Source organism: Loxodonta africana, chromosome 8, assembly GCF_030014295.1.
Source record: "Loxodonta africana isolate mLoxAfr1 chromosome 8, mLoxAfr1.hap2, whole genome shotgun sequence".
Classification (NCBI taxonomy): domain Eukaryota; kingdom Metazoa; phylum Chordata; class Mammalia; order Proboscidea; family Elephantidae; genus Loxodonta; species Loxodonta africana.
Genome location: NC_087349.1, coordinates 44,989,221 through 45,006,547, shown reverse-complemented (window position 1 = coordinate 45,006,547; position 17,327 = coordinate 44,989,221). Strand labels below are relative to the sequence as shown.

At 41.8% G+C, this 17,327-nt stretch overlaps 1 protein-coding gene across 2 annotated transcripts in view; it reads left to right on the top strand.

The window, feature by feature from the left end:
• The first annotated feature begins 4,471 nt into the window (after positions 1-4,471).
• LHFPL3 (LHFPL tetraspan subfamily member 3) overlaps positions 4,472-17,327 on the top strand; it is a 542,224-nt gene continuing 529,368 nt past the window's right edge. For both annotated transcript variants that reach the window (XM_064289882.1, XM_010587323.3), the window contains exon 1: positions 4,472-4,913. In XM_064289882.1, coding sequence (XP_064145952.1) covers positions 4,472-4,913 — 442 coding nt within the window. The remainder of the gene's footprint in view (positions 4,914-17,327) is intronic.

Below are 17,327 nucleotides of genomic sequence, written 5' to 3'. Positions count from 1 at the left end.
CAGGCTAATTTTATTTTTGCCTCCTCCCAAAAGCAGAATTCCTGGTCTCATATAGCTGAATGCAATGAGTTGTCCAGATGTTTAGCTGTCTGAACTCCTGAAGTCTGCATGGTGCCAGCCAAAAGCTTTGGATTAAAGGGTAAAAACAGTCTTACCTCTGAGGTTCCTAGTTGCCAAGGGCAAGGTTGTGTGTGGGTGATAGATTTGGGAATGGGTAGAAGGACTATTTGCACTCATTGATGGTCTGTGAAGAGTTTACAGGTATCTTAGCTCATGCCTAGTTGCAAGAGTCTTGGGAGACTTTGCTGCATCCTGGAAATCTTCTGTGGTGCAGCACAGCGTGAGGGTGGGAAGAAGGGACATGGAAGGGTCCAGTTTATCCCTGACTGGCTCCTAACTTCAAGGAGCAAAAAATCAAATTTCCGGGGGGAGTGGGAGAATCTATGGGGACACTTTGGATGAGGAACTCACCTAGTTGCTGTTGTCAAGAGTGGACACTTGGGGTGTGCTCTTGGCAGAGTGATTCTGAGCACAAACCCAGAGGCGATTCCAAACCTGGAATAAGAATAAGGCTCTCCTGGGGGATGACTCAAATAGAAAAGCTACTTTGAATCACAACATTTGAATCTGAGTCACTCACCAGTCTTTTCTTTGTCTTGTAAAGACAATTTAAGCACAGAGGTCTAAACCAGGCTTTTTGAATCTCATCCTACCCCTCTCGGCAACTTTCCATCTTGAGCCTCCAAGAGAACAGTAAGATCTCTTTGAGGCACTGATTTTAAGAAAGACCCCTTCTTACAAGCCAGTTTGGGGGGTTTTGAGAGCTGGGAGAGTCACTGGAAATCATCATCATTTCATTCTGTAAAGCTATCTCTGCCTCCAGGGCACATGGCCTGGCAGATGGCCCCATAAATCTGATTACCCTCACCCAAGGATGGATTACCCAATAAGCAAGGTAACACGGGCTTAATTGTGCTTACTTACTAATCTGTAGTGCACAATTTCACCTGGTTCAAAGATGTGGTGAAACTCATGTGAAGTTTCATACTACATGCTAGAAAGTAAACACAATTGAAGCCCGTGTGCCTTGCTTACTGTAAACCGGTGCATACTGTGCTTACTGGTTAATCCACCCCTGCCCTCACCTTTCCTCTTCCTTCCATATTGAAACTCTTCTGATTTGCCAGCAACTTCAGGGGAGTTAAGACAAATGAAACCCAACAGAAATTCTGACCCTCCACTGCCACCAATGCACTCATGATGCATCATCACGAATTATATTTTTAGAGAACTTGCAGGTGTTATATTGGGCTGCCTCATATTTAGGTCTTTCTCCCCACCTCCGCCAAATCCCTCTGACTTTTGGAGGGCCTTCTAAGAGCCTACAATCACACTTACTAGAAATTCTTACTACCTAAATTTGCATGTCTCATGCTACTGTTTCATTCTGTCTCTGTTGATTTTCAAAATCCTGCCAAATGGACCTTGAAAAGTAATGCCTGAATTTCATGCCTACAGGATGCACTGAATGTAAGATCCTCACACCTTTTTAAATCTTTTCTCAGCTTCAGCCGCAGCCCTTTCTTTGTTCTGTGTGTCTCATGCTTATTCCTACTGCCTTTTTCTCCCTCTCCAGGAGCCTCAAATCTGAAAGCTATTAGGTGAAGAGCATGGTTGGTTTTATTCACTTAGGGGATGACTCCTCTTTCACAAAATTAGCCATTTAGGTACCCAAATATCTATTGGATGTCTCCCCCTGCCCCAAACAGAACCATTCTAAACTCTGAGTTTGATATTTTACCTAGAATCTCACTTATCTCGATACTCTAGCAAGGGAGTGGGCAGATTGGATATATTGCCAAAATAAACTCAAGGAGTAATATCTGTTTTTTGCATTATAATGAAGTATGCAATTAAGTGTAGCCCAGAGAATCCAAATGGTCATGTGGTTCAGAGTGGTTTGTTACTCAAGTCTGCTGCTGCTATTAAGCATTCTGATTTCAGTGCTTCAAGGGGGGATTGTATGTTTCTGTACATCAGAGTCAGAAGGAACAAAAAAGGAAGCAATGGAATAGAGAAATGGAGTTTGAAGCATAGGGACTGCTAAAAGAGCAATAGAAAGATTGGAAAATGGAAAAATTAAGCTAAATAAACAACAGAAAGTTCAGGTAAGCAACAATGCCACATGAAAATATAAAGGAGTTATATATGGATAATTCAGGGAAAATTACCGTTACTCAAACTCTCCGGAGCTGAATAATTAAAACAGTCATTGGTTATTGTCCTCTTTGTAACCTTAGCACCCAGCACAGTGCCTGGGTACACAGCTGTCAATGAATATTTGTGTAATAATAAATAAATATAATAATTTATATATCATATAAATATAGAACATAACAAATATAATAAACATAACACTGATCTAAATATACTATGTTTCTAAACAAACTATACATTTTGTGACACAGTCACTTTCATGCACACACAGGCCCTATGGCAAAATTTGTGGGGAAAATGACCTATCTATCTTAAAGTGTGTGGCATGGATTGGCTACAGTTCATTTGGCTGCACAGGAAACAAAACAAAAAAAACATACACATACAAACGCCAAGAGATACAAGCTCAGTTGAGCAGATAGGAGATCACCCTTGAAGTTTGTCTTTTACATAACTGCCTGCCAGGCTTCCCAGGACTTTGAACCTGTTCATTCTGGTTTGAACTCCTGCTGAGAAAGTACGCTTCTAACAAGTTCCCAGGTGATGCTAATATTACTGGTTTAGGGACCAATTCTTTTTTTTTTTTTTTTAATTGTGCTTTAGATGGCTTACAGAGCAAATTAGTTTCTCATTAAACAATTAATACATACTGTTTTTTTGACATTGGTTGCCAACCCTGAGATATGTCAACACTCTCCCCCTCTTAACTTTGGGTTCCCCATTTCCATTTGTCCACCTTTTCTGTCCCCTTCTGTCTTCTCATGCTTGCCCCTGGGCTGGTGTGCCCATTTAGTCTCCTATACGTGCTTGAGCTATGTATATTATCGTTTGTTTTCTGGGCCCGACGATTCTTTGGCTGAAGCACCTTCGAGGGTGACTTCAGTACTGACTTAAAAGATTGTCTGGGGGCCATACTTTCAGGGTTTCTCCAGTCTCTGTCAGACCAGTAAGTCTGGTCTTTTTCTGTGAGTTAGAATTTTGTTTTATGTTTTTCTCCAGCTCTGTCAGGGACCCTTTATTTTGATCCTTGTCAGAGCAGTTGGTGGTGGTAGCCAGGCACCATCTAGCTGCGCTGGACGCAGTCTGGTGGAGTCTGTGGTAGTTGTGGTCCATTAGTCCTTGCGTCTTTGGTTTTCTTAATTCTCCTTGCTCCAAAGGAGGCGGGACCCCTGGAGTATCTCCGACGGCTGCTCACAAGCTTTTATTGCCCCAGACGCTATTCACCAAAGTAGGATGTCGAACATTTTCTTTATTAACTATGTTATGCCAATTGAGCTAGATGACCACAGAGACCATGGGTAGCAACCAATTCTGAGAACACTAGCAGAGCAGTGATTCTTAAAATTTTTTACAGGAAACACAAAAATCACCTGGGTATCTTGTTAAAATGTAGATTCTGATTCATATATCTGCGGGTGCAAACGCACATTCTCAGCAGGGGTTTGAACCCGAACACACCGGTTGAAACCCTGTACCTGCCCAACTTCTGTTTCCTGGTCGTGGACACGAGGCCACCAAGGAGTTACCAGTTCTGTGGTAGTGACAAGAAAGTCCCTTGGGGCAGTACGTCTCATTTCCCTTTGCGTTTCTTGTCTGCACCTGCCTGTGCCCCTCGCGCCTCGGCAAAGCAGCAGAGGTCGAAGCACGTTGCTGTGCAGTGCTGAAAGGCTCCGAAAATCAGCTTTGCGCGCCAGCCCCCTAACACCAACCAGGCTCCTGGGGTGGCCTGTAGAATTCCTGTAGGTGTTCCCTACTCCCTTCTTAGGTCCTCTCTCCCCAACCCCAGGCCCGATTCTCTGGCCAGCGCCTGCCACTAGAGGGGCTTCCCAGGGTAGCCGCGGTCCTCCTTGTCCCGGGGCAGCAGCCGCGCGGGCCGGGCGGGGCCGGAGGGCGGGAGGCGGGAAACCGAGTTGGGGGCGCTCTGGGCTCGCGCGCTGCGCTGCTTGGCTCCAGATTTGCCGCCTTCAGCTGCAGCGGCGGCGGCGGCAAGAGGGGTGGAGGGTGGTGCGGCGGGCTGGAGCCGGGACCAGGAGGGAGGGAGGGAGGGGGACCGGGAGGCTGGGCCAGGCGAGCCGGAGGGGTGCACCGCGCTCCCCCGCCCTCCTTCCGGGAGCGAGGATGCAGGCTCTGAAACTGGCGCTGCTGGGCTGAGGCGGAGGTAGGGGACTCGCAGCGCGCGCGGCTCCGCGAGTGTGTCTCCCGTGCGCCGCGAGGCGGGGGGAGGAGGGCGAGGAGGAGGAGGAGGAGGGGGAGAATGCCCGGAGCAGCCGCCGCTGCCGCCGCCGCCGCCGCGATGCTCCCGGCTCAGGAGGCTGCTAAGCTGTACCACACCAACTATGTGCGGAACTCGCGGGCCATCGGCGTGCTGTGGGCCATCTTCACCATCTGCTTTGCCATCGTCAACGTGGTGTGCTTCATCCAGCCCTACTGGATCGGCGACGGCGTGGACACCCCGCAAGCCGGCTATTTCGGGCTCTTCCACTACTGCATCGGCAACGGCTTCTCCCGGGAGCTGACCTGCAGGGGCAGCTTCACGGACTTCTCCACGCTGCCCTCGGGCGCCTTCAAAGCCGCCTCCTTCTTCATCGGCCTCTCCATGATGCTCATCATCGCCTGCATCATCTGCTTTATCCTCTTCTTCTTCTGCAACACGGCCACCGTGTACAAGATCTGTGCCTGGATGCAGCTCACCTCCGGTGAGTGCGCGCTCACCTTCGCGGAGGTGGGGGACCCGGGCGCCCGAGCCCAGGAGGGGCCGGAGTGGGAGGGACGGGCTGCGCGCTAAGCCGGGTGTCGGGCAACTTAATCCGCTCAGGCGTGGGGGTGTAGAGGGCGGGAATCTGGGCAGCCGGAACCCCCGGCAGCCGGAACCCTCGGGGTTCCCCAGGTCCGAGAACTGGTGCCTCGTCCCGGGTCGTCCGTGAACCTCCCAAGTGCGGGGAACGCCACCCAGGGGAACGCGCAGGAGGCAGGGCGGTCGTGGGCCGAGTCCGCTCAGAACTAAAGATAGGGCGGGGGAAGCGGCCGCCTGGAGAGATACCCGGGTCGGGAGTGGGGCTATTGAGGGACTAAGGAAGGCACAGCGAGGCGAAAGCGGATTTGCAGAGGTCGTACTGGAAGGAGTAGTCAGCTTGCTCTGCCCCTTGACGGGACTCTTTCAGTCATTGCTTAAGGAGGGTGGTTCGGTGGAGGGTCTAGAGTGGAATTGTTTCTCCCAGTCCCGGGCAGTTATAAATATTTTATCATTCATCTGGGACGAATAAATCCTAGAATGTTCCCTAGCATTTCCCCAGTGTCTTCAGTTTGCTTCCTTGTCAGAGCAAAGTCCTTCCATTTCATCCTTCTTTAAACAGAGAGCGGACTTGACGGAATCAAAATTTCTCACGGTCTAATTTTTGGGAAGTGGCTTTAGGGAGGTGGGCAGAGAGGAAACCCTTTTTCATCAGCGACCCTGATCACTCTTTGCCTGTGGACGATAGATTGTGGATAACTGGAGAAAACAGATAGATGAAAGTACTCTTTCTGAGCATCAGAGTTACTTTAACCCAGAAAAAGGGGATGGGGGTGCATTTCCTGGTGGCTTGGAAGAGTTGGGAAATAAAACTGACTCCTTTCTCTACCTTCTCCCGCGCTGGTTCCCTCTCTGCCAGCCCCCTTGGATGCCCTCCATTCTAAAGGCAGCTCATGTCCTTGGAGCCTTCAAATTGTTGGGTTCGTTTGATTTTATGGATGGCCTGGGTGTGGAAGAAGGGGTATAGAATGTCTCAGACAGCCAGACTTTCTCATTTGTGCTTTATTTTATTGTTCTGATTTTTAAAAGACTTTAGCTTCATGACTTTGTAGTTTATCCTGTGCCTGGGAAGGTTTTCTGGGGGGTACAGATTTAATCTTTGTGTTTACTGGAGTGTTACAGGATGATTAAATTCTTAAAGGTGTTGGGAGGACAGCTTTAAGATTCATCATCTTGCCTGGCTATTTTGATCTGAGACGCCTGTGGGAGACTAAACTTGTATGGAAGTCATTGCTCAAATTAAGGGTATCTTGGCTGATTTTGATATGCATACACTGTGAAAGTGTGTATGTTAAAAAATAAGGAGTGAATGTGAGTAGACACCTACCCACCTCACACAGCCCATTATCCTCCTGATATGTAGGTATTCCATCGCCAACTTCCACTGCCTCCCGCTATGTTTTTATATGTAATGTTAACTTTTGTGTCCGTTTCAAAAGCTGAATAACTTTGAAGTTTGAAATAAATTCCCATATCATGGTTGTTCTTGACACTTAGCCCTGGTTTGACTTTGAAGAGAACAGGACATGCAGGATGCAAATGTTGTAGAAAAATTGACCCTGCACAACTAATTGTAATTTTTCTAAGTTAAATGACCTATTTTGACTGGTGATTCAAATTAGATTGTTTTTCAAAGGTCTGAAGGTAATTTGCAGGTGATTTCTCAACAATACATTCTTAAATATTTCACTTTTTATGAGGCTTTGTACTCTAAACCTAAGTTAAAAAAGAGAGAGGGAAAACTATCTTTGGGAAGGAATTATTGGCTTCAAAGTTAATACAAACTGCAATTATTACAATAGTTATCTTTTCCTCTTCTTGGAATAGAACACAAAAGCCCTAAACTAAAAAATATATACATTTATACTGGGTTAGTTGAATATAGTGTCATGTTTCAGAATTTGACATAAACATATTATCCTGTTTTCCATATGAACGTGATGATAGCCTTTGTACTAAAGAAGATTTAATGACATTTATTTAAATTTAGGAGAAATCCCATATTCTTAAGTTGTACAGACACTTTTTAAACCTTTAATATGCAATTTATTTGGCATTTCATTTTTAGATAAACCATGGAAACATATAATTTTATTTATCAATAAACTATGTTAAGAAGAATTAATGACAGGTCAGAATCAAAGTTGATTATATTTACAGATTTTTTTAAGGAATGACATATAGAGGATATTTCTGAAGAATGTCCACATTTAACATGGTTTTCTAATTTTTTTTAAGTCTGTGACACTTATAAGAACTTTAACATAGTGTACTGTAAGTTGCTTTGAAAGTTTAGCTTCTAAGTTTTAGACTATTTCTCTTTGATGTTAAGTAGCTTTTTCATACTTGCAGTTTAACAGTATGTAGGCTCACTCAAGTGTAACTTACTAAATATGAAAGATAACCTAAGAACCAACTGCCGTCGAGTCGACTCCGATGAGACTTAATAAATCATTTGCTTATTAGAGATTGTTTAGCCTTCCTTGGGAGTCAAATGATTAACGTGTGCCTTTGGTTATCTAAGCATTTTAATATAGTAACATAAATCATAGCCAGGTAGAATATAAAATTTGATATGAAATGATACACTAAGACGAAAGAGGAAATTTTTTTGTGGTGATATTCTTTTTGTGATTCTGAACAATGAACCAGAAAAAATACTTCTTGGACTTGGAAATGATGTTGCTCTTCCATCTAGACATGCGGAGAACATATAATTAATGGCGCTATTATGTACACCTTGCCCTCTCCCTCTCCCCTCTAAATCATTTACAGTCTCAGTAGGGTGAAACCAGGAAACACAGAGTTAGAAGCTAATATGTCACACTACTTCTAGATGTAATCCTCTACTTAGGGACCATGGCTGAACCATGGACCAAAGACTGAAGACAAAAAAAACACCTAAATAATAGCAATCAGAGATGCAAAAATTCCCAAATCTACAGAGAAACAACTTGATTTTTTTCTTCCTGTGTGATTTCTCTAACAATACATCGAAAGAGGGATACCTGTAATTGGTCAAGCAGGCTCATAAAATCCAGACTTAAATTTCTTTGCCCTTCTGGGAGCTTGATTCTCTGCTTCTTTGTTCTTGTATTTTAAATCGGTATTTCTTTCTGTTTCCAAGTCTACCGATGGCCAAATTTTGTTTTTTTATTTGTTTTTCTGACTATAAACTGAACTTTGAACTGTCACTAAATGCATATCATTAAACCATTATAGACCAAAGAAACCTTTTCTTTTTTTAATAAGCTAAATTATTTATGTGGAATTTAAAGGTTTGTAGTAGTTAAGAGCTACAGCTGCCAACCAGAATGTTGGCAGTTCAGATCCACCAACCGCTACCTTGGAAACCCTACGAGGCAGTTTTACTCTGTCCTGTAGGGTTGCTATGGGCTGGAATTCACTGACAAAGGGTTTGGGCTTTTTTTCCGTTAAACACCCACCACAGATTTCTTGGTAGAGGGCAGCATATGAGGAAGCATTTGGCCTTTATCTGTGAAGAGGGGCACCTGATCCGGGTTGATTTTCCTAAATCAGGGATAAAGGCAGGAGAAGGAGCTCTGGTGGCACAGTTGTTAAAGCTCTTAGCTGCTAACCAGAAGGTCCACAGTTTGAACCCACCAGCTGCACAGTGGGAGAAAGATGTGTCAGTCTGCTTCACTAAAGATGTAGAGCCTTGGAAACCCTATGGGACAGTTCTACTGTGTCCTGTGGGGTTGCTATGAGTCAGAATCGACTTGACAGCATGGGTTTGGTTATTGGTTAAGGGAGGGAGAAGGGGGGATTTGCGTTCGTCAGATTTTCTCATTCTTTTCTTGTAATTCTGAGTGTACCACAAAGAAGAGCCACCAAGATGGCAAAGCTCTATGGCAAGGGTTAGGGCTGAATTGCCTAGTCACTTTCCCCAGCCTCCTAGCCTTAGTTCTCACCAGTTCGTTTTAGCCAGCAGTGCTTTCTTAAATTTTACAACTTCATCATTTAGGTGAGATAAGAATTTCACCAGAGGTAAGTATAGCATTTTCTAGCCTGTGAGAAGAGCCTTTGCAATGTTGTACCACCCCTTCATGGTGCTCTGTTCTTTTCTTGTAGTACTCATCAGCGTTTGAACTTAGAAATGTATTTGTTTAATGCCTGTCTTCTCTAGTACACCGGGAGTTCGGTAAAGCCAGGTCTGTTTTTGTCCATATCACACAGAGGTCAAGAGCATAGACACTGCCCCCAAAAGATGCAGATTTGAAGCCTGGTTCTGACATTCACAGACCGTGGGACCTGGGGTATCAATCTGTCTGTATTTCAGTTGCTCATTTGAGAAATTGTACCTACCTTAAGAGATTGGTGAAAGGATTAAGTGAACAAATGTATATATTTAGAGCAGTGTCTGGTGCATAGTAAGCAAGTACTGTATGAGTGTTAGCTGTGGTTGCTGTTCTTATGTTGTCGTTACAGATGTATCCTGGCACACAGTAGTATGTGTGTGTCTGGCACATAGTAGGCATTAGATAAGTTTTTGTAGTGTGAATGAATGAAAAAAGAAAAGAATAAATAATTAGGAGAAGAAGGATGAAAGGAGTTATTTTAAATTTCCTACATGCCATGGTGAAAGGGACAGCTCAGACTTTGAAAGACATGGTATGTATTATTCTTAGTGGTTTGTGGCCTTGGCAGTAACCATACTAAAAGAACTCTTTCGGATTCTTTGCTGGTAGTGGTTGTGACTTGACAGCCTAATTTGTGAGGAGCTTTTTTCCCAAATGGAGGCTTTTTCCAATGCACAGGTAATGATCTTTATTACAACACTGGGGGTTAATCAATTATATCTTAGGATTCACTGACTTTTCCTTAGCATTTGGCTTCTCATAAAAGAATTCATCATTCAGAATGAAGGTTTTATACATATAGGAATCATGAGGTCAGGCCTGCCCCCATGCAGAGGGGTGACATGATCCAGGTTGGGTTTCCTATGCACGTTCAGGAGTGGTAAGACCAGGAGAGGAGGAGGATACGTTTTCCAGGCTTCCTGGGCATCAGTGCAGATGGGCTTTTCTTGGAACTCCCTGGGACCGTGACAGCCTGGGTGTGCAAAGCTCAGATGGGGGTGCCCTGAAGAGGGCCCAGGCTGTGATTTACTCTAGAGCAGGCTCAGTGTTTGAGACAGTCACTTGTCCTTACCATTTCTCTAGTGATGAGCAGTAACAGAAGGAGATCTCTTGCCTCCAATAGCTGGTAAAAAGCAAAACCCAAACCCACTCATAGTGATTCAAACTCATAGCGGCCCTGAAGGACAGAGTAGAGGTGCCCATAGAGTTTCCAAGGCTGTAATCTTCATGGGAGCAGACTGGCACATTTTTCTCCAGCGGAGCAGCTGGTGGGTTAGAGCCACCGACCTTTCGGTTAGCAGCCAAGCGCTTAACCACTGCCCCACTAGGGCTCCTATCCAGTAGCTGGTAAAAAAAAAAAGCTGGTAAGCTATCCTAAATTCAGAGTTACGGGAAAACCCCAAAACAGTCATTTCAAACTCTGCCCCAGGTGCTGCAGGAAGAATGGACATGGCTAGTGGGGGCAGTTTTCAATTTTCTAACAACATATTCCACTTTAAGAATTTTTTATTTCTAACCCAAACTTACAAGAAAGCGATTTGAACTGAGAATTTAGAAACTTTTTCTTTTTGCTTTTATGTAGTATGACAAGGAATGTGACAATTGAAGAGGTGTTGGAAAATATATGAATATAAATGTCAAAACAAACTATTTTTATTGCAGTGAGATTTTAAGTGAACATCTGTGAAAAACAGCAGGCCCATACAACCCATACAGCATATTAGGCGTATTACAAGTTGTTAGGCTTTTTTTTGTCCTCTTGGTGCAAAGCTGCACACTCAACAGCTTTTTTTCCATTGTTAAAAAATGTTAACAAATTTTAGCAGTGTTTACATATTTCTATAAATAAATTATTAATAAATAAAAGCCTAACCAGAATGTGGTATCAGATGCTTAACAGGGAAACAGTTATTCAGTCATAGCTGTTTTTGTTTGGGAGCCCTGGTGGCACAGTGGTTAAAGCTCTCAGATGCTAATCAAAGGGTCGGTGGCAGTGTGCTTCTGTAAAGATTATAGCCTTGGAAACCCTGTGGGCAGTTCTACTCTGTCCTATAGGGTCACTATGAGTCGGATTGTCTCAATGGCAGTGTTTTTTTTGTTTTTGTTTGTATTTGGCATGATGCTGTGACCTGATAAGGAGAGTCCAGATGGTCTGGCCAATATATTACATTTTACCCACATGCCTTAGAATCTTTCCAAGTGAGCAGAGTTTTAAATGAAAAAAGAAACAGCGGAGCATAGAGCTATAGTTGCAGGCTGTGGCTCAGTGCACTTCTGTGTATGGTGTGAGGAGATAAACTATGGGGAGAGGAGTGGAGAGAACTTCAGATCACACTGGTATGAAGCAAGGAACACTCTGGGGAAAATTCTAATTTGGGGGCTTAATAACATATAAGTGGGAGAGTTTTAAAGTGTGATTTTCATAAAATTTTATATTTGAACTTTGGGGGTCACACCAGGTTTAATTAATGTGGATCTTTCCTTATAATAAATAAACTGGGATTTTTATTTGAAATGAGGAAAGACCATAGAGCTGACCCTTATTCTTAATAACAAGAAGATATTAATAATGACAAAAAGTAAGAGACTTCATTATACCAAATGGTAGATAATTTATTTGGTGCCTTAAATGTAATGCTGTTATGGAAAGTCATTGGAGCATTCTGAAACAAAACAAAAACCACCTCCCTCAGCATCCCGAATGTTCACACGATTAATATCATGCACCTCTCAGAATGGTGACTACTCTTCTATGACACTTAACACAGGGTCATGATATAAATCATAGTTTAAATTGTCCTAACAGTAATGTTGAATGCATCTCTCATGTCTTCTGCTAAAGCAAAACAGAAAAACGAGAGCTCGTAAGAGGAAGGTAGTTTCTTGATCAATATAGGCATGTACCGTATCTGACTACCATTAGGCAGAATGAAAGCAAGCAAACCTTTCTGCAATAGAAGTTGCCAGCATGGAATTGCCAGAATTGGCCTTGCATACCTGGCTTCTACCATCTTCCCCAGCCTAATGAAACCAATTCTGCAGCAGGATGGGGACTGTCTAGGTGTGCTGCACAGGAGAAAGATCCTAAATGACAGGTTGAATGGAGTTAGTCTTCTAATTACGTGAAATTGTGAGATTATGACTCATCAGTGAAAGGGCTAGGGGAAGAGTTGTGAAAGGTAGTGGAAATGAAGATGAATCGTCATGGATCAGAAGAGAGGCCTTAACTCAGAAGCAGATGCTTAGAACTTAACACATCAAGAGAGTTCTCTACATTCTTTGCCTTATTAAAAAACAGTGGAAGACAGGAGTTTGAAGGGAACTCAGCCTTAACTTTAGTACTCAATGCATCATAGAGCCATTTACTTAAGCGTCTGGACTCCTTTTGGAGTGCTCTGCATGGGTCTTAGTTGGTTTCACAGAAGATCAAGAGTGAGCTGCAAAATAGAAATGGGAAATTTGTACCATCGTCTGACCGAAGACGGCATATTTGAAAAACAGGCAAAGAGATCCAGCTGTGAAGAATGACAGGGCCATAGAAGAGTGACACTAAAAACAAATGAAGTATAAATTGAAAAGACATAATGAAATTCAAGGTTGAAAAGCCTATGGAATTTAATAACATCAAAAAACCTGTTGAATTTGATATAGGCAATGGCTTAAACACATGTTGGTGCAGGGCAAGCAGAAAGCCAAATGTGCGTTACTGCGTAGAAGGCTGTGTGCAAATTCATTACGGAGAAAGAAAAATTATGGCTCTACAGTCCCCCAAGCTGTTCAAAGGGAGAGAGTATTGAATTTTTTATATGACTCAGGAAAATATGGAGAAGGATTGAAATAAGTCAACCTAAGAAAGAAAAGGTCATTATGAAATTCAATAAAAAGTGTTCCTGTAGTTTCTCCTTAAAAATCTAGTTATAGATTGTAAGGCTGAATTGATTTCTATAATAACTTGAATGGAGAAGGGGAAGTTACAGTGAGTATTTAGTGTAAATATATTCATAGACCATTTTAAGAACATTTATAGCTACAAACTAGATGGATCTGTGTGATACCAAATATTAGTTAGCTGAACATCCATGCTTTTACTAGTTGATTGGACAAGGAATAGTACTGACAAGTTGGCATGTCATACAACCTTCATAGAGAAAGGCATGCTATTCTACAGGGTTTTTCAAACCAGGTTGGTGACCCTTTAATGGTATCATATCATTTTAGTAGATAATAATCCACATTAAAACATGGGTTAACATAGAATGGAAAATAAGAATGCAATGTAAATAGTAACGGTTTTATGAAACTTTCATTTCTTAAAATATTTACATGCTTAGTATATATATGGGGGTGCTAGGCTGCAATGAAAAATGTATTACTGTGTGCTATAGTCAAAAAGGAAACCCTGGTGGCACAGTGGTTAAGAGCTACGGCTGCTAACCCTAGGAAAAACAAAAACCCAAACCCACTGCTGTCGAGTCGATTCCAACTCATAGCGACCCTATAGGACAGAGTAGAACTGCTCCGGAGAGTTTCCAAGGAGTGCCTGGTAATCTGAACTGCCAGCCTTTTGGTTAGTACCATAGCACTTAAGACTATGCCACCAGGGTTTCCAGCTAAAAGGTAGGCAGTTCAAATCCACCAGGCACTCCTTGGAAACCATATGGGGCAGTTCTACTCTGTCTCATAGGGTCGCTATGAATCAGAATCAACTTGATGGCAACGGGGCTTTTTTTGGCAGTCAAAAAAACAGCCACTATTCCACAGGAAAGATAAATTATTTACAAAAAGAGTTGTCTCTTCTTTGGAAAATTGTGAAAGACTTGTACCAACTAATGGATAATTTCGTATTAGAAGGTAGATTAGGTAAAATATACTTAACCTGAGAAATTTTGGACATTTTTCTTTGGCTATCTTATCTCACCTCCATTTACAGCTTTTATCGCTAAAGCACCCTAATTAGATTGTGGATTGATTGAGAATTAGAATTATTTTTTCCAGATGTGATTTCTTTGACCATCCATACTATGAAAAACAACATGTTCGATGTCTGTGCAACACTCTAGCTAGACATTTAAACAAATGTACTTAACCCAGTATCAAATGGATATAGACTCATAAGCTTTTGGAAGTTGGAAATATATTAAAAATTATCTGATAACAGTCTCTTCATTTTCTAGATAAAGAAATAATAGTAGTACAAATACTAATTATTGAGCAACTACCATTTTCCAAAACTTTAAGATCTTTAACCTTCCCAGCAATCTTGCAAGGTTAGTATTATTATACCCATTTGGCAAATGAAGAAATGAAAGCTTAGAAAATTGTTCAAGGTCATACAGTTAGTAAGTGGTTTGAACCAAAATCAGACTCACCCCTAACCCTACACCATATTGCCTCTAAGTCTTTGAGAGATTAAGAGTCTTGCCAAAAATTGCACTTTAGCAGAATTGGGACTAACGTAAGTGCTATTTCTACCACTTTCTCTTGCTTTCCATCTTAAAGTGCATTTAGTTAGTATAAATCTTCAATAGACTTTTTTTTTTTTTAACTATTCTGTGTCAGCATGAAGGAAACCCTGGTGGCATAGTGGTTAAGAGCTATGGCTGCTAACCAGAAGGTTGGCAGTTCGAACGACTAGGTACTCCTTGGAAACTGTATGGGGCAGTTCTGCTGTGTCCTATAGGGTCGCTGTGAGTCGAAATTGACTGGGTGGCAAGGGGTTTGGTGTTTTTTTTTTTGGTCAGCATGAAGGGAAGGAGCTGTTATTCTCAAGGAAGAAAGGATCTCACTTACCAGTCTTCCAACTTCCAGCATGCTTAGGTGCGGTGAGACAGGCACTCCTTATTCCATCCTTTTTGTTTCCCCAGCCTAGAGCCCAGGGTGGTTCTTTTCCAACAGTGTCTCATTGGTTATACCTCTGATCTCATTGTCAATAATCTTAGACTGTGAGTTCTATAGGACAAGTACAATGTCAGTATTATTGGTTCCGTGTCATCCATTTCTGTCCTACCTCAAATGCAGAAACTTCTTCAATAGGTTTGCTTACTTATGATGGCAGTAGTGAAGGTGATGATGTTAGACAGAATCATTAAACCACAGACACAATTCCAGAGAAGGTAATCACAGACCCAGGTAGCTACTAGAGGCACCAGGGGTAAGGAAGGGGAACTGTGTGTGTGGTCAGAAGATTTGCATCTCGACTTGACAACTAATTGCCTGATGACTTTGGAGAAGTCATCTAACTACTATGACTTTATTTTGCTGAGGCTTATGAAATTTTATTTCAGGTACATAAAAAGTGATGGTAAGTTATGGACATTAAAAATGTATCATCTGCTAACCAAGTTTTGCTTGCATTTACTGAGAAAGTACATGTTAGGAAAATCATCAAAGATAGGGTGAAATTAAAGCAGAAAGCAAATAGGGAATAATCCTAGACAGACTGATAGATATTTAGAGTTAGATTTCTGTAGTAGAGTTCCTCAATCTAATGAGACTTCAAATAACAATACCTATGTTTTTGTTCTGATGATTAAATGAATTTATACATACAAAACTCCAAAATGGACCAAATACATAGTAAGCACTCAACAAATGCTAGCTATGATTACTGTTGTTATTACTAACAAGAGCAGGGCTGGAGGACTGGTTAGTAGTCAGCAAATTTAGTAGATAGAATAATTGAACTCACAGTGAAGGACAATTTGTAGTTTTATCATCACAACCCATACATGCCAGACCTGCCTAATAGGATTGTTCTGAGGATCAAGAAAGATGATGATTGTGAAAGTCTTTTATAAACTGCACAGTGTTATATAAATGCCATTGTGATTCCTGTGATGGATTTTGTACATTACTAACAAAACACCATATTCGATTATGAGTTTAATTTTGTGTTAATAGGGTCCAGCCCTTCCATTTTATTTGCCTAGAGTAATAACTTTAAGAAACAAGAGTGTATTTTAGAGATAAATTTGTGTTTTATAACTTCACCTGAACAAACTCGAAAAAAGAAGCCATATTTTGATGACTGTGTGGACTAGACAGTCTTTTGATTGTGTCAAGGCCGTAGCATTTAGGCATTCTTATTAAGTTCTCCAAATGATAGAGAAGTACTATCAGGTGTTTCAAAAGCAAAACTGAATATTCTCAATCTCTAATAACATCATGTAACAGGAACAAATTAAAAGTAGCATTTTATCTGTACTTTTTAAAAGGCAGCTATAATATCTTGAATATTAGGTTCCTCAATATTGTATCTGTGAATTTTCATTTTTGCTCCCTAAGAAAAGAAAGTAGTGATTTAACATTTTTGAATTTATGCTGTAATAAAGATTATTTTGCTCTGTTTTTTGCTAACATGGTAATTCTTTATATTTCTTTTGCTTTTCTAAAGAAAATAAAAAAACAAACACTACTTCTTATTAATGTTTTCATTTCAGATTTGAAGTCATCAGCGCATTGTAAAATCAGAATATCAGTTCACTATGACAGCGTCTATGACTGTGGCCCAAACCATTGGATTGAACAATGAACAAAGGAATATTCTCTGCTGTACATATTAGCAAATCCTTTTTTAAGGATGAATATCTAAGGCTAATGTTGACAAGAAAATTTGCAAAATAAGCATGCTCCATCAGACTCTTTCCCTCCGGAGATGCTGGTGAGATTCGCTGGGCAGTCTCCCAACTGTCCTGTAGGTCATAGTGAATATCTCATGCTTCTCCGAGGAAAAGCCTCTCTAGCAAGATGAACTAGGATGGGGAGATGGGCCAGGATCCAGGGCGGTAGCTCACTTTCCACAAGACCCTCCATTAGCTGCGGGACCGGCTCTAGAGGGAGCTCCAGCCCTGCCATCTTGTGCTTCTCAGAACTTTGCCTTTTACAGGGTCAGGTCCAGAGTTGTTTCCCCGCTTCGACTACTTGTAGGATAACATTTTAGAGGATGGAGGATGGAGGATAAAGTATGAAGACTGAAAAAGAATAGGGAAAGGGATTGAGCCAGAATACAGACAGTAGATGGGACAGCTCCTTTATCTAAAAGAAAAAGCCAACTCCCCTTGACAATTCGATGGCCCCTTGCCTTTATTTAAAATTCTTTAAAATTACTCTCTATAACTTAACTGACCCTTTCCAGGAGTCTACTTTTTTAGAGGACTCATTGGCATAGTATTTCCCATCAGAATATTTGACCACTGGTTCTTTACCTGGGGGTGGACACT